The sequence below is a fragment of the Monodon monoceros genome, unplaced genomic scaffold, assembly GCF_005190385.1.
Source record: "Monodon monoceros isolate NGI ecotype Baffin Bay Population unplaced genomic scaffold, NGI_Narwhal_1 Super_Scaffold_21, whole genome shotgun sequence".
In the NCBI taxonomy this organism is placed as follows: domain Eukaryota; kingdom Metazoa; phylum Chordata; class Mammalia; order Artiodactyla; family Monodontidae; genus Monodon; species Monodon monoceros.
In genome coordinates this window covers 70,717,050-70,742,509 of record NW_021703778.1, presented here as the reverse complement: position 1 = coordinate 70,742,509, position 25,460 = coordinate 70,717,050, and the positions used below count along the sequence as shown (strand labels likewise).

The window sequence follows — 25,460 nt, the reverse complement described above, 5'->3', positions numbered from 1 at the left end:
TGACTCTCTTTTTACTACTCTTACTGGCCATTTTTCATATCTTTATTTTAGCACTTATCTTGCTGTATTATAATTTTCTTTTTTTACAAATGATTCCATGACCAGACTGAGGTCCTCTATGGCAACAGTCCCCAACCTTTTTGACACCAGGGACTGGTTTCATGGAAGACAATTTTTCCATGGACCAGGGAGGGGGGGATGATGGTTTCAGGATGATTCAAGTGCACTGATTTATTATGGTCTCTGTGGAGTCAAACCTGTCTGCTCATGATAATTTGTATTTGCAGCCGCTCCCCAGCACTAGCCTCACCGCCTCAGCTCCACCTCAGATCATCGGGCATTAGATTCTCATAAGGAGCACGTGACCTAGATCCCTCACATGCGCAGTTCACAGTAGGGTTCGCGCTCCTATGAGAATCTAATGCCAGGATAACAATTTCTCCTTACTATCCAAACTGTCCTAAGAGTACAAAATAGTTTAAAAAATTTTTTTTTTACTTATTTTAAAAGGAACAGAGATTGCAACAGAAAAGCACTGTATTAATAAGTAAGTTTCTGCTCTTAGAGAAATAACATGAATTATGCTTCAAAGATTATAGGTTAAAACTAAACTTAAGTTGGCATTGGTCAAATGTATTTTGTTTTACAGAGAAAACACGATAAATTTTTAGAAAGAGAAGAATGTCTTTCCATTTCAATTCAGCTCCATTCTCTTAAGTCAAAAACAAAAACGGAAACTCAGCGGTTACCATCAACTTATGACAGCTTTTGTCCTAACTCTATGTGTATAAGGATTTAAATGCAGCACAGATGTATTATTGTTCTATTTCTATGGAAGAATACATTGACAACTCGCATAAAATAAAATCTCTTGCTTGATGATCAAAAGAAAAAAGTTAATGACATAGGCATAATTTTTGTTTTCATTTTCACAGGATGCATAATTAATCATCACAATTATAAGGTAGGTATTGTCCTCAATTTACAGATGGGAAAACTGAGGCCTAGGAAGGTTAAGAAATTTGTTGAATGTTACAAAACTAGTTCACTCCAAATGTTGTACCTTTACACTATGTTAGTGTCTTTTAGCAAAAACAAACCACATGCCTTTTAATTAGGAAAGAGAAAAACTTCTAAAAGATCAATTTATTTAATATTTAATCTCAACTTCAAGCTTCAACATTTTAGCTTAAAATTGGTGGTTAAGATAAAAGAAAACATCTGGATTCAAATTAACCATTGCACCTTGTAATCAGGTACAGTGAAAGATGAGGTGCTATCTATTGCTATTATTGGAGCAGCTGCTGCATAATCTTAAGGACTGTAATAAGCATGCACTATTTAACAAACCAAATAAAAGAGGGCAGGAAACGCAACCATCTGAAGTATCTCTCAACCAAAAAGCTTCAAAGAAGCATGGAGCAATCAATTCACAATGTAAAGTGTTGACAACACAGAGGAAAACTAAACACTTAAATGTGAAATGTTGAAATGCAATGTATTTTAATCTTTCGTGTGTTTAAAATCTCCATTTGTTAGCACTACAACAAAATGAATATTTATAACTAAGGATAACATCAACCACTGCTATTACTAGAAATCATTGCCTCCTTGGATAGCATTCTGCTGACTCTACAACCCCAAATGATAGAATGCCTGAGAAATGTGTATATTCTGTACAGAAAGCATTCTGTGAGGGTCAACTTTTTTAAATGAATCTTTTTAATCAGAAAGACCTGTACACCATTTTAAAAGTCAAACAGTTTTACAAGAAAAACAGATGTCACTTGCCCTGTCCCCATTTTTCACATCCCTAAGGCAACTACCTTCAAGTCTTTTTAGCTATTTCTTCAGGCGTTTTTTTCACTATTTCTACTATATAGTAGGTTTATTAGTTATTTAAAATATTTTCCCTTTAGGAAAAAAACTGACTTCCTATTAAAAGGTAATGATTTAGATCTGTTACAACTTCCCATCATCATTTTTGGTTGAATCAACTGTTAGAGTTTATAATATTACCATGGCTGTAAATAATATTCAGAGACGAGCCAAAAGTACATCATTATTACTGTTTCTTTTTTTGTATGACCTTGTTTTCCTTCTAGTTAATAATTGCACCATTTTTGCATTTGCTTAATTTTCTGTGTAACTACAGTTAATTCATCTTTAAATTGCTAGTGTTAACTTTCCTCTCAACATATTCAAATATATCAGGTAAATCTCTGTTTTAATTTCTTTTTTTTTTTTTTTTAATTTTATTTTTGGCTGCATTGGGTCTTTGTTGCTGCGCGTGGCCTTTCTCTAGTTGCGGCTAGCAGGGGCTACTCTTGGTTGCAGTGCGCGGACTTCTTATTGTGGTGGCTTCTCTTGCTGCGGAGCATGGGCTCTAGGCGCATGGGCTTCAGTAGTTGTGGCTTGTGGGCTCTAGATCACAGGCTCAGTAGTTGTGGCACATGGGCTTAGTTGCTCCACGGCATGTCAGATCTTTCTGGACCAGGGATCGAACCCATGTCCCCTGCAGCAGCAGGCAGATTCCTAACCACTGCGCTACCAGGGAAGTCCTTTAATTTCTTTCTTAAAAATATACTTCATACAATCCTCCATCAAGTTCCAATTTAGACTGCTTGTTCTCTAGGCCTGGTACAAAACTATGGTCATGGAATTTCCTTTTAACTTATCCTGGGAATTCCCTTATCACTCTTCGTGTTGGACCCCCTGTTCCCTTGATCTCAATTCTTTTCTTGATTTTCTCTTTTTAGTGGGGTATTTCCTCCAGTAGCTTCCTGAGAAGGAGGCATGGGAAGTACACTTTTCAAAAAATCCCTTGCATTGTCTAAAAATATCTTCATTTACTCATACTTAGTAACTGAGTTTGGCTCAGTATAGAATTCCAGGCAGGAAAGTATGTTCCATCAGAATTTTGAAGGCCTTTCCTCATCATCTTCTCTTAAGAAGCCTGGCACCATTCTGATCTGCAGTCTTTCACAGTCACCTATATATCCTCCTCAGGAAGCTTCCAGATGCTTCTCATTATGTGTTCTGAAATTTTACAATATTGTATCTTGGAGTAGGTTTTTTTTTTTCTTAATTGTATGAACTGATAATTGCTAAGTCTTTTACATTTATAGATGTATGTCCTTCAGTTCTGGGAAGTTTTCTTTTTTTTTTTTTAAATAAATTTATTTTTGGCTGTGTTGGGTCTTCGTTGCTGCACGCAGGCTTTCTCTAGTTGCGGCAAGCAGGGGCTACTCTTCATTGTGGTGTGCGGGCTTCTCACTGCTGTGGCTTCTCTTGTTGCAGAGCACGGGCTCTAGGCACATGGGCTTCAGTAGTTGTGGCACACGGGCTCAGTAGTTGTGGTTTGCGGGCTCTAGAGCACGGGCTCAGTAGTTGTGGCACACGGGCTTAGCTGCTCTGCAGCATGTGGGATCTTCCCAGAAGAGGGATCGAACCCGTGTCCCCTGCATTGGCAGGTGGATTCTTAACCACTGTGCCACCAGGGAAGTCCCTGGGAAGTTTTCTTGCAGTAATCTTCCTTTGACTTTTTTCTGTTCTCTTTCTTGTATACCTATTATTTAGATACTGGCCTTGCTAGACTGTCTAATTCTCTTTTGATCTGTTTTCTTTTTCCTCTTGCATTTACATCTCTTGTCTTTAGCTCTATTTTCTGGGACATTTCCTCAACTTCATCTTCTAACTCTTCTATTAAAATTTCAATTCCCATGAGCTCTTTTCTGTTTGCTGCATTTTTCTTTCTCTTTTTTTTTCCCCTCTACATCTTGTTCTTATTTTACATGAATGTAGTATCTTCTCTCTTTTTTAAAAATTTTATTTTTTACTACAGCATCTTTTCTCTTGAGAATATAAATAAATAGGGTGTTTGACGTTGTTATTTTCTTCACCTGCCTGCACTGTCTCTGTAATCTGAGTTCTTTCTTGCTATTTTCTCTGGTCTCTGCCTTTCATGCTTGACGTTTTCCTCAAGTAAGGGAACCTTTGGCTGTACATTTATATCTAACAGTAAGACACGAAAAAGATGATCAGATGAACTGTGTGAGTGAGCAGACCGAGTACTGCACTCTAGGATGATAAGGCAGGAACTTGGCTATCATGAGGATTCCATTTTTTCCTTTTATCTGATCACTTTTGACACAGAGGAATCCTCCAACCTCCTGCTTTGGCAGTATAAGGTTGGCTTCCAGTGTTCTCAGGGCAGAGTAGGGGAATGGGGAGGGAGGAGGGGAAGGTCCTCACCATTCTATAAGAACACATTTCAACTTAATCTCCTTCTCAGATATGTAACATTTTACACACACACGCACACACACAGTTCGGTGTGCGTGCCTGTATAAGAACACCATTCCAACTACAGAGGCAGGGACCATATTCTGAGAAAGAGAAATACAAGACAATAGTCGAGCAATATCAACAAGTACTGTAGACAGAGAGATTTCTGAGATTAAATAAAAAGTGCCAGGGCTTCCCTGGTGGCGCAGTGGTTGAGAGTCCGCCTGCCGATGCAGGGGACACGGGTTCGTGCCCCGGTCCGGGAAGATCCCACATGCCGCGGAGCGGCTGCGCCCGTGAGCCATGGCCGCTGAGCCTGCGCGTCCGAAGCCTGTGCTCCGCAACGGGAGAGGCCACAACAGTGAGAGGCCCACACACCGCAAAAAAAAAAATGTGCCAATGTTACTGTCTCATTAGCTATGACCCTACATTATTAAAGGTCATACCTAAATTGTGAATAAGAATTAGGTACTTCCTGTTGAACCACCTAATTACTCTCATTCACACATCCCACTGCAGTATTTTAGACGATGAATCATAAAGCAGACTCTATATTATGAATCTTTATCTGGTATCAATTTGTAAACAACTGTAAACCAAAATGAATTCTAAAGACAGTCAAAATAGGCACTTAACAATGTCATAATATTTCATTTATACTTTTACTTTCTACCCACAAAAGCAATCATCAAAAATACTCTAACTGCATAAAGATTGTACAGTACTACAAAAATATTTTATCCATTATTTTCAAAGTCAGATTCTTCATTCAATGGAACTGACTTTAGGATCATTTCTAATCCTCTCCACTTGAAATAGTTAATAAACAGCTGTTAGATTAGCAATTTGTCAACAATGTCCAGTTCAACCAGAAAACCTAGTTAGACAGTTTCTACTAAAGCAGCAAGTCAGGCTGGTTACATACTTCTCCATAATCTTGTTCCACCTGATTTCTCATCTTTTATTTATTTCTCAATATAAGATGACTGAAAAATGACCTGTAGTGCCTACTCCTCTAGCTGATTATCTTTCTCCCCTTCTGGTATCTTCCATCACATGGGATTCATTTAGCTCCCACATAATGACAAAACATGAATATTCCATTCTCCTTCAAGCAAAGTATAAACCTAACACTCTGTTGAAATGGCATACCATGGCTTTGATTTTTGATAGATAATTTAAATATTATCCCCATTTATGTACTACCACATTTCATGAAACCCATGGATATGTCCTTCAAAAGCTCCTTCTAGATGATAACTCAAATATTAAAAATAACAAACCGAAATCAAAACAGTTTAAAATTTGGATTAAATATTTTTTACAATAAAAGAAGTTTAGCTTAATTTAAAGAGTTTAAAATTCTAACACATTGCCAAACTTCTTATGCAGAGGTAGGACAAATATAACTTTAAGTAAAAAGCTGCTCTGCACACAGATGTTCAATAAATGCTTTTTGGATCCATGAATGAGCCGTAAATGAGTTGTAGAAAGGGAATATAGGAACAAACAATGAACACATAGAGATAAGCTATTCTTCAGAGACAGAGACTCATAATCACATTAATTCAATTCTCAAACGTGCTAGGTACAAATACAACATAATATGGTACTAGTATATATAGAATTTGGATTCTAATACTAACTCGGCCACTAATTTACTGAATCACAATCTTTCAGGGTCTATTTTCTCTCTTTAAAAAATGACAGATTGACAAGAGCTTCTCAAAGATTCCTCAATTTCAAAATTCTATAATGTTATAACTATTAAGTGCAATCTTTCTTTTCATTCTACTCTTCCACAGGATAAAGAAATACAAACAATCTGTATGGTCAGTGAAATCTCTCAATGAGCAATGTTCTCAGTCAAAAATATAAGTGTCGGGCTTCCCTGGTGGCGCAGTGGTTGAGAATCTGCCTGCCAATGCAGGGGACACGGGTTCGAGCCCTGCTCTGGGAAGATCCCACATGCCGCGGAGCAATTAGGCCCATGAGCCACAGCTACTGAGCCTGCGCTCCACAACAAGAGAGGCCGCAACAGTGAGAGGCCCGCGCACCGCGATGAAGAGTGGCACCCGCTCGCCGCAACTAGAGAAAGCCCTCGCACAGAAATGAAGACCCAACACAGCCAAATAAATAAATAAATTTATAATATATATATATGTGTCATACATGAGTTGATACAGTAAAAATGATAAACCCAATATGTATTAAATGCTTATAATATGCCAATTACGTATTAATTATAGTAGCATGAGTATCTTACTTAACCCTCACATGAACCCAAGAGACAGACCAATATTATTCCCATCGTATGGAGAGAACTGATGCTAAACAGTAAATAAGTAGATAAGTGATGGAGACAGGGCTCAAACCTGACCTGACTTCAGAGCTCAAATTTATAACCCCCAACCAATACAAGTGTCTTATCACAAATCTTAGCCAGGACAGAGTATGTGTTACACTGGGATGGGGGCACTAAATGACAGTGAGAGAAATTAGACTCTACAGAGTAAACAAGCAGCAGAATAAATGCTTATTTGGGGACAGTAAACATGTGATAAAAATAGTTTAAGGTTATTTAGGTAGCCACCTATAGGATGGATGAAACGAGACTAAGAAAATAAGGCTTCTAGCTAAAAGACATAGCAACAAGCAAGAATTAATTATCTACATGTAAGAAGAAACTGTGACAGTGGAAATAGAGGAGACAGGACCAAGAAATACTGCAAAGAAAATCTGCAAGAACGTTCAATAATCTAGATAAGGTGTCTTTTAAAAAGCAGTGCTATACATGATCATGAGAACAATCGTTCACTTTTCAAATAGTAAAGCTTTATGGACTTCCCTGCTGGCACAGCGGTTAAGAATCTGCCTGCCAGTGCAGGGCACATGGGTTCAAGCCCTGGTCCAGGAAGATCCCACATGCCGTAGAGCAACTAAGTCCGTGTACCACAACTACTGAGCCTGCGCTCTAGAGCCCGTGAGCCACAACTACTGAAGCCCACACACCTAGAGCCCGTGCTCCTCAACAAGAGAAGCCACCGCAATGAGAAGCCCACGCACAACTAAGTGTAGCCCCCGCTTGCCGCAACTACAGAAAGCCTGCGTGCAGCAACAGAGACCCAACACAGCCAAAAAATTTAAAATATATAAATAAATTTATAAAAAAATAAAGCTTTAAGAAATTTTAAGTCCATCAAATTATAAAAGAATGAATATTTTTTCACAAACTCCTCCAACCAAAAGCAAACAAAATGTTGCATTTACAACTGGAGATATCATCTAATTTAGGTTTCAGACAAGATGCAATGAAAGATACATTACACTTTATCTGAGAGAAAGTTAAGAACTGTAAAAGGAAGAATAGATAAATATTAACAAAACAAAAAGTGATAAAAAATGCATTCTGTAACTATACAAAAATCTTTAAATCACAGCCTTCAATCTGGGTCCCAAGTAAAAACCTTAGAGGGAAAGTATCAAGAGAACTATTTCAGAGTAACAGGTGTAACCTATTCAATCAAAGTTAGAGCTAGTAAATAGCAGAGCTCAGACTCAAAAGTCAGATGCCGAAGTCCACATAATGCTGCAGAGTACTGACAATTACAGACATTATTAGGGAATCTGAAATGAGTTTTTTCTTTTTTTTTGCCGCACCACACGCCATACAGAACTCCCCTGACCAGGGAGCGAACCCAGACCCTCTGCAGTGGAAGCACGGAGTCTCAACCACTGGACCACCAAGGAAGTCCATGAAATGATGTTTTTCTTTTTTTAGTTTTTGTTTTTTTAATTTTTTATTTTTGGCTGCATTGGGTCTTCATTGCTGCACACGCGTTTTTTTTTCCTCTAGTTGCGGAGAGCGGGGTCTACTCTTCATTGCGGTGCGCGGGCCTCTCACCGTGGCAGCCTCTCGTTGCGCAGCACAGGCTCTAGGCGCGCGGGCTCAGTAGTTGTGGCGCACAGGCTTAGTCGCTCCACGGCATGTGGGATCCTCCCAGACCAGGGATCGAACTCGTGTCCCCTGCATTGGCAGGGAGATTCCCAACCACTGCACCACCAGGGAAGCCCTGAAATGATGTTTTTAAAAACTGTAGAATCACAGGATCATAACATAAAATATGACTTTATTTTTTTAATTTATTTTTCTTTAAGTATACCTGACTTACAATGTTGTTAGTTTAAAATAGAACTTTAGCAATCATCTTGTCCAACTCTCCATCTAATATATGAAGTTCTACTGTAACCTCCTTAACTGATGGTCTCTCAGCCTCTGCTGAAACATTTGAGTTCACAATCTAATCGTAAAACATCCTACATTACTGAAAAGCTCTATGAATTGAAATTTTCCTTAAACTTCTACCCAGTGGTTCTAAAATTTCATCCTGTTGGTATAGACCCCTTCCCACCCTGGCCATCATACTCAGAGTGAATGAAATAATCCAGATAATAGTTTGACTATGCTTAGTACTATCTCTCTTATTATGAACAGAGCTATTTCTACCAGTGCAACCTAATAAGGCATTTTAGACTGACTGGCCTGTTTTATTTAGGCAAGTGGAAGGATGTTGTACGTTATGCTTTTCTTTCAGCAGGGACAGGGAGTCACGTCCACATCATATTGTCGCTCACATTAAGCTTGAGGTTAACTAAAACCTTTATTCAATTGTTTTCACATGAAATGCTACTAGGTTAAACCTCCTCATCCTCTAATACAATTTTTAAAATTTAATAATAGAACTTTATATACAGTGCTGGTAAACTTCGTTTTTTCCAAGTTCATTATTCCAACCTTTCAAAACCCTGAAGAACTGCGCCCTGCACTCTCTACTGCAGCATTTATCACACAGTGTTGTAAACAGCTGATTTTCTAGTCTATGTCCTCCCCTAGACTTTGAGCCTTTCAAGGACACTGTTCTCCACATCGCCTACGCTAAGTATGGTAGATGACATCTAGTAAGTGCACAGGTGATGATGATGATGAATTAATTCCTCTTGATTTGTCATCTAACATTCTTCCCAGCTTTCTGACACCTACAAAATCTGAGAGTTTTGCTACTTAAATATTCATACAGGTCATCCTTAAAACTTGGGATATAACAGGGTCAAGACTATAGAGCCCAGTGGCACATGATAAGAAATTCCCCTCCATATAACAAGGTTTAAGGTTACAAATAAGATTGTTCAACTACTTAGGATTCAGATGATTATTTTTCCCCAAGATTCTCCAATCTTAAGGTAAGTATTCAATAAACACTATCCAGGGTGCACAAAAAAAAACAATTAAGGTTATCATATGCTAGTCTTGATTTATAGCTTTCAGAGAAAAACAAGCTTAGAAAAAGATATATACAATTTTTTTTTTTTTTTTTTGTGGTACGCGGGCCTCTCACTGTTGTGGCCTCTCCTGCTGCGGAGCACAGGCTCCGGACGCGCAGGCTCAGCGGCCATGACTCACAGGCCCAGCCGCTCCGCGGCATCTTCCCGGACCGGGGCACGAACCCGTGTCCCCTGCATCGGCAGGCGGACTCTCAACCACTGCGCCACCAGGGAAGCCCTTTTTTTTTTTTGGCCACACTACAAGACTTGCAGGATCTTAGTTCCCCAACCAGGGACTGAACCCAGGCCCTTGCAGTGAAAGCGCTGAGTCCTAACCACTGGACCTCCAGGGAATTCCCACAAATGTTTTTATTTAAAAAAATTATTTTCCATTATGGTTTATTATAGGATATTGAATATAGTTCCCTGTGCTACACAGTAGGACCTTGTTGTCCATCCATTCTATATGTAATAGTTTGCATCTACCAACGCCAAACTCCCAGTCCATCCCTCTCCCACCTCTCCTTCCCCGTTGGCAACTACAAGTCTGTTCTCTATGTCTGTGAGTCTGTTTCTGCTTTGTAGATAGGTTCATTTCTGTCACATTTTAGATTCCACATATAAGTGACATCATATAGTATGTCTTTCTCTTTCTGACTTACTTCACTTAGTATGATAATCTCTAGGTCCATCCATGTTGCTACAAATGGCATTATTTCATTTTTTATGGCTGAGTAATATTCCATTGTATGTATGTACCACATCTTCTTTATCCATTCATCTGTTTGTGGACATTTAGGTTGTTTCCATGTCTTGGCTATTATGAACATAGGGGTGCATGTATCTTCTTGAATTATAGTTTTGTCCAGGAATACACCCAGGGGTGGGATTGCTGGATCATATGGCAACTCTACTTTTAGTTTTTTGAGGAACCTCCATAGTGTTCTCCATAGTGGCTGCACCAACTTACATTACCCCCAACAGTGTAGGAGGGTTCCCTTTTCTCCACACCCTCTCCAGCATTTGTTATTTGCAGACTTTTTAATGATGGCCATTCTGACCAGTGTGAGGCGGTACCTCACTGTAGTTCTGATTTGCATTTCTCTAATAATTAGCAATGTTGAGCATCTTTTTCAGGTGCCTATTGACCATCTGTATGTCTTCTTTTGATGTGTCTATTTAAGTCTTCTGCCCATTTTGATTGGGTTGTTGTTGTTGAGTTCTTTGAGCTGTTTGTATATTTTGGAAATTAAACCCTGTTGGTCACATCATTTGCAAATATTTTCTCCCATTCCATAGGTTGTTTTTTCGTTTTGTTTATGGCTTCCTTTGCTGTGCAAAAGCTTTAAGTTTGATTAGGTCCCATTTGTTTATTTTTGTTTTTATTTCTATTGCCTTGGGAGACTGATGTAAGGAAACACTGGTACAATTTATGTCACAGAATGTTTTGCCTATGATCTCCTCTATGATCTCTTCTAGGAGTTTTATAGCGTTTTGCCTTTTTTTTTTTTGAATTTTTGAATTCTATTTTATCTATTCTTTTATACAGCAGTTTCTTATTAGTTATCTATTTTATACATATTACACCACCACCACACCCCCCATCACTTTCCCCCCTTGGTGTCCATACGTTTGTTCTCTACATCTGTGTCTTTATTTCTGCCCTGCAAACTATTTCATCTGTACCATTTTTCTAGGTTCCACATATATGCATTAATACACAATATTTGTTTTTCTCTTTTTGACTTATTTCACTCCATATGACAGCCTCTAGATCCATCCACATCTCTACCAATGACCCAATTTCGTTCCTTTCATTCCTTTTTATGGCTGAGTAATATTCCATTGTATGTATGTACCACATCTTCTTTATCCATTCATCTGTCGATGGGCATTTAGGCTGCTTCCATGACCTGGCTATTGTAAATAGTGCTGCAATGAACATCGGGGTGCATGTGTCTTTTTGAATTATGGTTTTCTCTGGGTATATGCCCAGTAGTGGGATTGCTGGGTCATATGGTAATTCTATTTTTAGTTTTTTAAGGAACCTCCATACTGTTCTCCATAGTGGCCATATCAATCTACATTCCCAGCAACAGTGCAAGAGGGTTCCCTTTTCTCCACACCCTCTCCAGCATTTGTTGTTTGTAGATTTTCTGATGATGCCCATTCTGACTGGTGTGAGGTGATGCCTCATTGCAGTTTTGATTTGCATTTCTCTAATAATTAGTGATGTTGAGCAGCTTTTCATGTGTATAGCGTTTTGTCTTATATTCAAGTCTTTAAGCCATTTTATTTTTGTGCATGGTGTGAGGGTGTGTTCTAACTTCACTGATTTACATGCAGCTGTCCAACTTTCCCAGAATCACTTGCTGAAGAGACTTTTCCCCATTTTATACTCTTGTATCCTTTGCTGAAGATTAATTGACCGTGTGTGGGTTTATTTCTGGGCTCTCTATTCTGTTCCATCGATCCATATGTCTGTTTTTGTGCCAATACCACACTGTTTGGATTACTGTAGCTTTGTAGTATTGTCTGAAGTCTGGGATGATTATGCCTCCTGCTTTATTCTTTTTCCTCAGGATTGCTTTTGCAATTCTGGGTCTTTTATGGTTCCATATAAATTTTAGGATTATTTGTTCTACCTCTATGAAAAACACCATTGGTAATTTGATAGGGATCACATTAAATTGGTGTACTGCTTTGGGTAGTATGGCCTTTTTAACAATATTAATTCTTCCACTCCAAGAGCATGGGATATCTTTCCATTTCTTTGACTCATCTTCAATTTCCTTTACTAATGTTCTATAGTTCCCATCATAAAAGTCTTTCACCTCCTTGGTCAGGTGTATTCCTAAGGTTTGCTTTTTTTTTTGGTGTGCTTTTAAAAGGTATTGTTTTTTTTAAACAACCCATTCAAAAAATGGGCAGAAAACTTAAATAGACATTTCTCCAAAGAAGACATACAGATGACCAAGAGGCACAGGAAAAGATGCTCAACATCGCTTAGTATTAGAGATGCAAATCAAAACTACAATGAGATATCACCTCACACAAGTCAGAATGGCCATCATCAGAAAGTCTACGAACAACAAATGCTGGCGAGAGTGTAGAGAAAAGGGAACCCTCCTATACTATAGGTGGGAATGTAAATTGGTACAGCCACTATGGAGAACAGCATGGAGGTTGCTTAGGAAACTAAAAATAGAGCTACCATATGATCCAGCAATCCCACTCCCTGGGCATATAGCCAGAGAAAAATGTGGTTCAAAAGGATACATAAACCCTAATGTTCATTGCAGCACTATTTACAATAGCCAAGATGTGGAAGCAACCTAAATGTCCACTGACAGATGAATGGATAAAGAAGATGTGGTACATATATACCGTGGAATACTACTCGGCCATTAAAAAGGATGAAATAATGCCATTTGCAGCAACATGGATGGACCTAGAGATTATCATACTAAGTAAGTCAAACAGAGAAAGACATGTATGATATCACTTATATAGGGAATCTTTAAAAAAGATACAAATGAACTTATTTACAAAACAGAAACAGACTCACAGACTTAGAGAACAAACTTATGGTTACCAGTGGGAGGGTTGGAGGGGGAGGGATAGACTGGCAGTTTGGGATTGATGTGTACACGCTGCTATATTTAAAACAGATACGGACAGGGACCTACTGTATAGCACAGGGAACTCTGCTCAATGTTCTGTAATAACCTAAATGGGAAAATAATTTGAAAAAGAATAGATTCATGTATATGTATATCTGAATCACTTTGCTGTACACCTGAAACACAAGGTTGTTAATCAACTATACTCCAATCAAATAAATATTTTATAAATAAATACAATTTTTAAAAAGGTATTGTTTTTTACATTCCTTTTCTGATATTTCATTGTTAAAGAAATGCAACTGATTTCTGTATGTTAATCTTGTATCCTGCTACCTTGCTGAATTCATTTTTCAGTTCTAGTAGTTTTTGTGTGGAGTTTTCAGGGTTTTCTATATATAGCATGTCATCTGCATATAATGCCTATTTTATGAGGTTATATTTTTTAAACTTCAAATTCTACTCACTGTAATAAAGTTAGCTGCCCAGATATGACAAAACAAAATCCCAAATAAAACTTAAAACTGAGAAGCAATCTGATTGAGCTTCACATTAAAAAGCTCCAATTTAAATGACAGGATACTCCAAGTCACCGTTTTCCAAACTACGTTCATACGGTTAATAGATATTCAGAGTAATAGGGTGCTGGGGCAAAACTGGTCCAGGAGGGACTTCCCTGGTGGTCCTGTGGTTAAGACTTTGCCTTCCAATGCACAGGGTGAGGGTTTGATCTCTGGTCAGGAAGCTAAGATCCCACATGCCTTGGGGACAAAAAATCAAAACAAACAACCAAAAGCAATATTGTAACAAATTCAAATAAGGACCAAAAAAAAGGTCCAGGAAATTCAAGAGTCTATAATTCCCCATCATGCCCTCCCTTCTCAAATAACATTCACACATTAAAGGTCCTAAGAAGTCCAGCAGAAGAAGTATGTTAACTTTGCATCCAACATTTTACAAATTTACTTGGCCACAAAACTCTTCTTTATTATTATCATTTTTAAATCACTGTCATCTCATTTCTTAGCACTTCACAAAAAAAGTATTTTAGAAAAAATTACAAGATCTTCAAGTTTTCCATTTTACATCTGTTGTTCTAGCAACATCATTAAAAGCATCCCCTTCCACTCTTAAAAGTGTCCCACTTTGGTTGATAAATTATATATGGTCACTCTAATACTCTAAAACTAAACACAGGGACTTCCCTGGTGGCACAGTGGTTAAGAATCTGTCTGCCAATGCAGGGGAAATGGGTTTGAGCCCTGGTCTGGGAAGATACCACTTGCCGCGGAGCAACTAAGCCCGTGTGCCACAACTACTGAGCCTGCACTCTAGAGCCCGCAAGCCACAACTACTGAGCCTGCGTGCCACAACTACTGAAGCCTGCATGCCTAGAGCCCATGCTCCGCAACAAGAGAAGCCACCGTAATGAGAAGCCTGCGCACCGCAACAAAGAGTAGCCCCTGCTTACTGCAACCAGAGAAAGCCCGTGCAGCAACGAGGACCCAACGCAGCCAAAAATAAATAAATTTTTTAAAATAAAATAAAAGTGGATAAGATGGTAAATTTTAAGTTATGTATATATTACTATAATTAAAAACTTTTAAAGAAAAAAGAAAACAAAATTTTTAAAGATTTGTCATTTAAAAAATAATAAATTACTTAACATATATCAAAATATTAAATTAAAAAGACTATTCCAAGACAAAAAAAATTGTAAAAATAGTCATTATTTTACATTTTTGCACATCTCTTTAATGTCTGGTTTAAAAAAGACAGCCTCATTTTCATATCCACTTTCACATTCAATCTGCATTAGGTTGTTTTGATTGAAGTACATGAAGAAAATTCAGCATCATGCAGATATGTAGTGGAAAAAGATGGCATATTTCAATAGCTTTCTCAGATACCTGTGGATATTCTTTGGTCCGCTACCAAAACTCAACAAGTGGCAGTTTCTTAAAGGCTGTTCCAGTATGGAATCTGAAACCATATCAATGAACATTTCCTACTCTGATATACTCAAGTCCGTTGGTTTGTCTTACATTTCCAATGGATCTTTTTACTATTTTGCAATACCATGCATTGATTATTTAGAAAGTATTGGTTCAGTGAGTTATGCAGTTCTTCCAAATGTTGACCCTTTCACTTTACAACTTCAATATATAACATTCATTAATACCACCCGGGAGACTTCCCTGGTGGCGCAGTGGTTACGAATCCACCCGCCAGTGCAGGGGACACGGGTTCGATCCTTGGTCCAGGAAGATCCCACGTGCCATGGAGCAACTAAGCCCATGTGCCACAACTACTGAGCCTGCACTCTAGAGCCCGTGTGCTGCGACTACTGAAGCCCACACACATAGAGCCCGTGCTCCACAAGAGAATCCACTGCAATGAGAAGCCTGCGCACCGCAACGAAGAGTAGCCCCTGCTCACTGCAACTAGAGAAAGCCTGTGTGCAGCAACGAAGACCCAACACAGCCAAAAAATAAATAAAATTAAACAACCACCACTGATCTCATCCAAAAAAAAAAAAAAAAAGTCAAGTATTGGGAAACTGTCAAGCTCAAAGCGGCAAACATAAATCTTCCAAAATTTTATTTTCACTTGAAAGCTTAAATTTTATCATTAGCAACAAATATTGTCAGTTTGTCTTGCTGTGACAGGCTCACTTGGTTTAGTTTCAAGAAAATGTCTGCCGAATACCCAAGTCTTTATAACCATACTTTGTCAGCCATTCTTTCAAATAAAAATGGTATCCCATTAAAAAAGTAGCTAGTTCAGGGCTTCCCTGGTGGCGCAGTGGTTGAAAGTCCGCCTGCCTATGCAGGGGACACGGGTTCATGCCCCGGTCTGGGAAGATCCCACATGCCGCGGAGCGGCTGCGCCTGTGAGCCATGGCCGCTGAGCCTGCGCGTCCGGAGCTCCGCAACGGGAGAGGCCACAACAGTGAGAGGCCCACGTACCGCAAAACAAACAAACAAAAACCAACAAACAAAAAAGTAGCTAGTTCAGCATGCCAACTCAAACAACTGCACAAGTTCTTTTTCTTGAATTAATAACCATCATCAGATTTGGTGTTCAGTAAAAGTGGTTTACAGGACTTTTCATCACACAAAATATATTTTAAAACGTATTCAAGAATTGAGACATAATGAAATTAATAAGTTTTATTGCTTCATCATCTTAATTCCAAGTGCATGATGTCATAAACTAGTACAGTTTAGTGTTACTGCCTTAGTTCATGTAATTTTACCCACCACTGATTTTACAAATGTCAATATAGCAAATAATGTCTTACTTCTATTGAGAAAATAGTTTTGACCTGCAGGATCCCCAGAAAGAGTCTGGAGAACTACCAGAGTTCTGGGAAACACACTTTGAGAACCACTGTAATAGGTGGTGCATTACTTGGATGATTAAGAAAAAAATATTTTTAGTACATACCCCACTATAACAAGAGTGTTTAAATAAATACACCCATTTATATGGTGATATGCTCAAACCAACTGATAATCTGGTATTTCACATACAGTCGGAACTCAAACATATAATGAACGACAGAATATGATACTTCCTGAATAAATAACAAATAATTACCAAATACCTATTATAAGCTAGACTCTGACCTAGGTGCCTCTATGTTCTCTTTCTTGGGTAACTCACAGAAGCCCATAGACCAGACTGATGATTTTAATACATGAGAAAAATATTTACCCTGAAATCTTTCAGATCTTAAGATTAGACCTTCATGGCTACAAGAAAAAGTCTTAAAATTCACCATAATGCACAAGATAGCATGTTTAAATTCTATTTTAAGCACTATGCCATGAAGCTAAAAACAGGCTTGCTCACATTCAGAAACCCAAATACAAAATGAATTGCTTTGGCTGTGTACTGCCAGCACCCCATAAAGAGCCTACATTCATTTCTCCTCAAGCCAAACAACCCTTACCTGTTACAGTTTTCATTCCTATTTTTAAGTGAGACTCCAATATTAATATTATAGGAGTTACATTAAATGTGGCAACTATTTTTTAAAAAAAATATATAGGAAACCATCAAAACAAGTTAAGAACTTTTAGACATATACACTGATAAATTCAAGAGGTAAACCTCTACAAACATACATATGAAATATTTGCACTGTAAAAAAGAAAGAGACCATCTCGTTTTGGCACATGTCATGGAAAGAGCTTCAATATAGTATACAGTTAAGTGAAAAAAGTCAAAGGATACTGTATATAGTATGATTATGTATAGTAATACATATACATTCATTTAATAAATATTTACTTACTGAGTTCCATGTATGTCCCTAATTTGTTCTGAATCTAGACATACATACATACAATAAATTATGTTATACAGACATACATAATTAAATGTCCAAAGAAAAATGAATAGTCAGACACAAAAGACTACATATTATAGGATTCCATTTATACGAAATGTTCAATACAGGCAAATCTATAGGGACAAAAAGTAGATAGCGGTTGCCTGAGGGTGGGGTGGGTTGTGGCAATAGGGTGATAGCTGAAGGGTGCAAGATTTCTTTGGTGGGGGGGGGATGGGTAAGACAAATATTCTGAAACTGGTTGCGGTGATGGTTACACAACTTTGTGAATATATTAAAATACCATTTAATTGTGCACTTAAATGGGTGAAATGCATGGTATGCGAATTATACCTCAATAAAACTTATGCTCTCTCCTTCTCAAAAAATAGAATAGGTACCAAAGAGGTTGCAAGGGGTAAGGAGTGGGTGGGGTGAAGATGAAGGCCTTTAAAATTTTATTCTACTTAACTGCTATAACATTACAATGAGAAATGTAAAAGGTAAACCTACAACAGTCTTTCACAAATTATCTGGATTTAATGTTATTCAAGTTCATCTACGCAGCAGCCACGAAAAAAAGTATGAAGATATGACCCTATCGCCGAACATTCACAATTTAGACTTGTCATATAAACATGTGCATCTGCCCCCTCACTAACAGAAACAAATCTTGAATGTAACTCATTTCACGAATATATCTTAGGCACCTACTGTGTCCACAGGGTAGGGATGAGGGAAAATGGAGTGGTGTACAAAGCAGAACACTAGTCAACAATAAAAAAGCAAACTAACAGCTCTGGCTTTAAGTTAAAAACTTTTGCTATACAGTGGAGGAGACAAAACAGACACACGAAATGTACTGGAGTCAGACTATAGAAAATCTTGAATACCAAACTGAGAGCTAAGACTTTATCCTGTTTTCAATGGAAAGCCAGTGGAGTGACAGGATGAAAGGAGTGTTTGGGGAAAACTGACCTGGCAACCAAAGGGGGGAAATTGAAAGCAGAGAAGAATAGCAGGAAAGGTAAGGAAGAGATGAAGCTTTTAAAAATAGGAACATATATTAACAGTCCTGTGAAAGTTACTGATAATTCAAAGTTACTAGTTAATGTTCAAGGGGTTTATGTTTGTTTTGTTTGCTTGATCTAATGTGAAGTAGAAAAGGAAAAAAGGTGATTTCTTCATTTTGATGAATTTTAGAAGTTCATGGCTAAGAATGAAGGTTTACCAGAAAATTCTGAGGGGAGTAGGGGCTTAGGGAGTTTTTATTCACGTGCTACCACGAAACCAAGAGTAGAGGGAATCAAAAGCAATTGGGAGTTCCACAATTTTTAACATGGAAGAGGAAGTAGCACTCAAACATTCTGCAGTAAGAATAGCAAAAAAAAAAAAAATGCATAACAATTAGTACTATTTCTGAAATTGATAGTAAAGGACAACTAAGTATTTTTAAATATCTCTATCACCTATTTCTGAAAAATTCTAATGATACAATTTGTTATATAAATGCTAAAGATTTAGGTGAGGATCAAATTTAACATATCAAATTTAGAGTATGATCAATTTCATACCCTTAATTTCATCAGCTGTTCCTTCTACAGTGCAGTACTTTCAGATGTTGCACAAATAATATTCTTAATTCAATTCACACATGCATTTATTAATTGATTTAACCCATAAAGGTTCTTAAGATAGAAAAATGGTTTCATTGCCTATCATTGCCTATGTAACCTCCTTTCTCTAACAGCCTCTCCAAAACAATGTTACCTACCAATCTTATACTATGGCGACACTTTGCTTTGAGATTAAAAATATGGGTAAAGCAAAAATTCTCATAATCTATTTCATACTTTATCAAATGTTCTGATTCAGAGCATTTATATAATGTTTACTGACAGATTTACAGGAACAGAAATAATAAAGGTATAAACAATGAACAAATCAAAAATTACTTTTCACTCACAACACTTCATCTAATCAAAATCTTATTTGCACTGTTCCCTGAAGCACACACAAAAAAGGTCTGTAGAATAAATATATTTAGCTAGAATAAAACATTTTCAGGGGATTCCCTGGTGGCACAGTGGTTAAGAATCCGCCTGTCAACTCAGGGGACTCAGGTTCGAGCCCTGGTCTGGGAAGATCCCCCATGCCGCGGAGCAACTAAGCCCGTGCGCCACAACTACTGAGCCTGCACTATAGAGGCTGCGAGCCACAACTACTGAAACCCATGAGCCCAGAGCCCGTGCTCTGCAACAAGAGAAGCCACCGCAATGAGAAGCCCACGCACCGCAACCAAGAGTAGCCCCTGCTCGCCACAACTAGAGGAAGCCCACTTGCAGCAACGAAGACCCAACACAGCCAAAAATAAATAACTAAATAAAATAAGTTTTAAAAAAAATATTGCAAACTTTTCTATCAGGCTGTTTGTCAAGACATTGTTTAAAATAGCAAAAAAGAAAAAAAAGTGGAAGTAATCTGATTGTCCAATGATAGGGGACCAGCTGAATAAAATACAATGTTACCTTTCAAATGATCATATAAGCCTATATTTACTAACCTGGAAAGACAGCCATGAAAATAGCAGATTACAAATAAAGAGTAGTACAATCTCTCTTTTGTGATGTATATACATATGCATTTACTCAGAGAGAAAGTCTAAATGGATACCCAGATGTTAACCATGGTATTTCTAAGTGCTGGGATTACAGGTGCTGTTTATTTTTGTGCTTACTTTTCAGTATTCGCTGAAACCTTCTCAAGTAAAATGATATTTGCAAGAATTAATGTCTATGATTCCAACTAACAAACTCAAAAATCTTCCTTGCAAAAAGCCCAAGGAATATCCAAAAATACCCTGGCATAGAGCAAGAGGGAAAGTATTAGCAACAACATAACTAGAATTCTTTGTGAGCAAAGCACCCTAGAGGGCTCCAGGACTGACATGGCACCTTTAATGCAGCCTACAGTACAGGATTTTGAAATCACAAGACCTAGGCTCAAGTCCCTGCCACTTTTATCTGTATGACCTTGGGCTAGTCACTTACCTTTTCTGGGCTTACTTTATTGGTAAAAGGAAGATATTACCTGCCTTTACTACCTTAAAGAACTGATGGAAAAATCAAATGAGATAATGTGATACATTATGAACTGCAAAGTACCATATAAGACATTATTCAAACATAAAAAAAAAAAAACAAGGTCCTTAATGCCAGAGCAGAATACTTCAGAACACACTGCAATCAATTCTATGAAGTAATGAACCAGAGGTTTGTTTGTTTTTAAAGGCTATGTCTCATCATAAACACTGCAGTTTTCCAGAAATTTAGATAATTCTTCCCATCCCTACTATAACTCTAAGACATTTTCTTTTCTTATCCCTAGTTACAAGCAAGAAAGGGTGCAAATTACACTGAACTCAAAAGCCTCAGCAAGAACCCTGGAGTAGCATGTTGATGAAGTTCACCAGGAGAAACCCAAGGTTAATCAGCTATGGACTCACCACTAAGCACTACTGCAATCAACAGGGATTACAAGAGACTCTTTGAAGAGAAAGACAATACAATTATCCAGGAGAAAACGGAGGAGGAAAAGGAGATATTTCAAAACAATTATATGAAATACTTAAATGTTAAAGTGTTTTACAAATTTTTAAATATTGTTCATAAAAATGATGACTTAAAACAAAAGCCATCTAAATGTGGCACTTGAGAAAAGCAAGTTATGGAAATTCAATTCAAATTCATGAATAAATTGTCAGATTTACTTGCTTCTATCTGAAATAAAAGCAGACAAATTACACCACAAAGATCAAAATTAAGTGGCTAGTTCTTGAAAACAGGCAGAATATGACAACAGAATTTACTGACATGCTTATACAGATACTACTTTTAAAGGTATGGTTTTTAAAGTATGATTTCTCTTCCCCTTGAATTCCATTATTTACTCCACTAAAATGATAATGAACTTCTTCCTTCCCACTGTTCCTCGAGTTAAAAACAGCAATATAACGCAATTTGACTTTTAATGCAAAAAAATTTGTAATTTTTTTTTTAAACTACTTTAAGAGGAGCTACATGAAGCTGTCAGATTAACTTCCAAAATCATCTGGCCATCACACCCTCCTGCTTTTGAGTTCCTAAAGACAATAAAATGCTCACTCTCTACATTCTTACAAATGTCATTTATGGGTATTCCCCTAATGAAAAATTAAACCTTTCATAAACAAATTAGTACAGAGAACTTTTTGATATGTCTGACTCATAATCTAATTTTTATTGGCAATATCTTTAAGTGTTGCAGCTTGCACAATTCCTACGGGGGTACAGATCTATCCATTTTTCCCATCTGATCTTGCAGATCTGTTATAGATTTAAAAGGACTCACTAAAATGGGTCATGAGGAAAAAAATTATGAATACAATCCACAGCAAAATGAAATGTGGGTTGTAAATTAAGATAACAAAAGTCACTATTTACTCAAAGCCTCATAGTTGGAAATCCATTGGAATACTTTTGTATTCACCTAAAACTTTGAAAAATCTGAGTTTTTCTTAATTCTTACTCTGACCTTTCATTCCTTATTAGGAATAAGTGCTACTTATCTCCAAACACCACAAAAAAACAAACAAAATACCACTCAGAAAATATAATTTCAAAAGGAGTATCTTCCAAAGCTTACTGCACAGAAAATTACATATACACATTCTTAAATAACCATGGTAGGCGTTCCTAAGATCATCTCCTCCCCTTCAAAAAAAAAAAAAAGAGCAAATGTAACCACAATCAAATATAAACATGTCTAACACAGCTATTACTAACTAAGCAATTTATCACAGCTCCTCAAAGTACTGGGCACACACAATGACAGATCAGTATGTCAAGAGCAGTTATTATAATCTGGAGAAAAAAACTGTACAACAGAACATAATATTAGAAAAAAACTCCTTTGGCAAAACTCAAGTAGATTTTGGAGAGAGCAAAACAGGAGACCAATTTTAGAAAAATAATGTTTCCCCCCAAGTGTTTAGCGTTCATCTGATGCAGGCTCATTTTTGTGAAGAGAAACTTTACCTAACAAGACTCACACCAGGGATCTGATCTATCCCCAAAGGCACTTTCTTAAAATGAGAAAGAACAAAGGAGGAAATCTCTCAGCATGTGCTTTCCATACCAGTTTCTTTGGACAGCATCAAGAGTGACAACATAGCCAGCACAAGCTTTTCAGCTTTACTCTGTAGTCCACGTAAAACAGAACTGATTAGCTATCATTCAAAAGGATTCCTAGCAAAATAAATATTAGAAGGCAAAGATCACAGCAACATAGTGACTACATTTTAAAACTACAGAAAACATGTATCTTAAAGTTGCACACTTTTTTATTTCAAGAGTTAATTACCTCCAAATATTCAAATTTCTGGGGCTTTTTCATTTCAGTCAATAGTTTGAAACTGGAAAAAACGAAACCATCCATTCTAAATCTGCTCTCCCTTAATTTGCAATTAGAAGTAAATTAAAAAAGAATGACACTCAAAGGCAGAGCCTAAATATACAAATTTTGGAATGTTAACATTGAAAAACTATTGGGAAAAACGATCCCTCAGCGAAGGTTTCCACTGAAAAACTCTCCAGAAACATACCTGGCGTTTGCTTGTTCTAGGAGTTGTCGTTTCATTATAACCGTGATAATTCTTTAAATAATTTTCATTAATTATAAAAAGACGACTCTCCCCAAAGATTTACAACTGTATATCCCGATCTCCACTCTGAAAGAGATGTCAGCTCTCTGGGTCAAGATTTAACCAACTACTCGGTTCACACACAGGAAGCCACAGAGAAGGGAATATCGCGTTCACAGCCTCGAAATAATACGCGTTAGTTAAAAACTGCTTGCTACTGAACCAAAATTAATCAAGCGGAGCCCCATTTGTCACAATCCAATCATAAGGGTTCCACCCCCCTCCCCCAACTGCTTGTGTAGTGGCATATCTGCTTCGGTAAAGAAGCCATCATCAGGTAAAGATTAGGGTGGGAGAAAAAGCGGGGAAAAGGGGGCACCCTTTCATCCAATTTCGCGAGGCGAGAGCAATTGGTACAGTTGAGAGGAAGGAAGGAACGTTCTATTTATTGGGGGTTGAAGTAGGATGAGGGAAAAATTTCGTTCAAATCAACATGGCCAGCAAGATGTCCCTACAAACAAAAGGCAACGGGGGGATATAAACACTAACCATTCACCTCCATCAGCTATAGCATCGCCATCATGGTGTGTGCAGAGACCCCCCGAAGGCTCCTCTCACCCTCCACACCAGCCAAAAGGAAGAGACGAAAAAGAAGAGAGAGTAGCTGCTTCCCACCACCTACCACTGCTTCCAAATACACACCCTTCGAGGGGGTTTCTCCCCCCGGTTGCCCGGAATCAGAGAGAGAGAGTACCGTCCCGCCCAGGCAGATTCCCCCGTCACCCCCCAGTCGAACCCCAAAGCCAGCCCGGGGTTCACTAAACTTTACTGGAGCTTCTCCCCCACATCCCCACCCCATCGCCCCAGGATCGCGCTGCCCACAAACGGGGCACCCCGGGCGCCTCCTGACAGGCGGGCAGCCGGGGAGAACCGAGTCCGGGGCGGGGGCTGCAGGGAGCCCCGGAGGGGCGGGGCGGCAGGAGCCAAGTTCCCGGGGGTCTGAGGAGAGCGCCTGACAGGAGCCCGGGACTGCAAAGGAGGAAGAGGAAGCGGCGGCGGGGAGCTTTCCCAATGCCCCCAACATGAACACCCTGCCCCTGCCCCCGCTCCCCACGGGGGGCGGGGAGGCTGCCTGGAAGGTGAGGAAGCCGAGCCCCGGGGACAGCCACGGCCCCCACCTCCCGACTCCCTATCTCTTCCCCCGCCACCCCCGCCAGAGGCGCCCACAACAATAACACGCTGGGGACGACCCGTCAGCGCCCCCGAGGCACCCGGGGCCCGCGGCCCGCCGCTGCCGGGCCCCCTCGGCTGGGGCCCGGCGCGCCGCTCCTCTCTACAACTCCAGGCCCGGTTGGAGTCAGGCCCGAGCAGCCCCCCAGGGTCGGACGCATCCCCCCTGGCACCAGCGGCACAGTCTCCGTGGCCGAATATTAGAAGTGAATTCGAGCTGCGCTTTACCTTTAGTTCCGCACTGTCCGCCATCTTGCGTCTGTCAGCGCAAGCGCAGTGAACATCGCCGGGGACCGCCGCTAAACCCGCCCCTCTAGCCAGCCTGGCCCCGCCCCGGCCAGTCCCCTCTCGCCCCTCCACCTCCCCGGCCCGCCCCCGGCCTCCGCCCCGCTCCGGGGGCTCGCAGCCCCGCCCCGGGCACGTACAGCTGCGAGACGGGCACGTACCATTTAAATAATGGCGCCAACCGAGGAGGTTTGACAGTTACTCCCCCCCAGGCTCCCCGCCCCTCCTCCTTGCCCGGCTGGCGCCTCCGGGAAAAGGCCGGAGAGGGAGGGCTTCTGGCCTGAGCCCCGCCCCTCCGCGGCCTGCGGAACCCTTCTGCAAAGCTTCGATGCCTACAGTCACAGGAAAAAATAATACCTCTCTCTCCCAATCAGCAAGTCCTTTTCAGCACCTGCTACCTGCGAGGCTACACGTGGGCCGCAAACAACAATACGTTATATTTAAGGATCACTTGATGAAGCATTTCCAGGTTTATTTGCTCAGATCCTCCTGGTGACGATGCGGTGAGGTAGGCAGGGAAGAGATTACAATTCCTGTGGTATATGTATGTATTCAGACATAAAAGCTCGGAGAGGAAAAGTGACTTGCCCAAGCTAGTACTTAAAAGAGGTTGCCTCTAAGATAAAATTCTGAAGACGTTTATTCATTAACTTATTTGTTTTAACAAATAATTATTTAGTGACTATGTACCAGC

General features: G+C 39.2%; 1 protein-coding gene across 2 annotated transcripts in view; it reads right to left on the bottom strand.

Moving 5' to 3' along the window:
• PIAS1 (protein inhibitor of activated STAT 1) overlaps nt 1-24,885 on the bottom strand; it is a 117,604-nt gene extending 92,719 nt beyond the window's left edge. The window contains exon 1 of one of the 2 annotated variants that reach the window (XM_029236349.1): nt 24,710-24,885. In XM_029236349.1, the coding sequence (XP_029092182.1) occupies nt 24,710-24,733 (24 nt within the window). In that variant the 5' untranslated portion in view covers nt 24,734-24,885. The remainder of the gene's footprint in view (nt 1-24,709) is intronic. The other variant, XM_029236351.1, reaches the window with a different exon arrangement.
• Between the last annotated feature and the right edge of the window lie 575 nt (nt 24,886-25,460).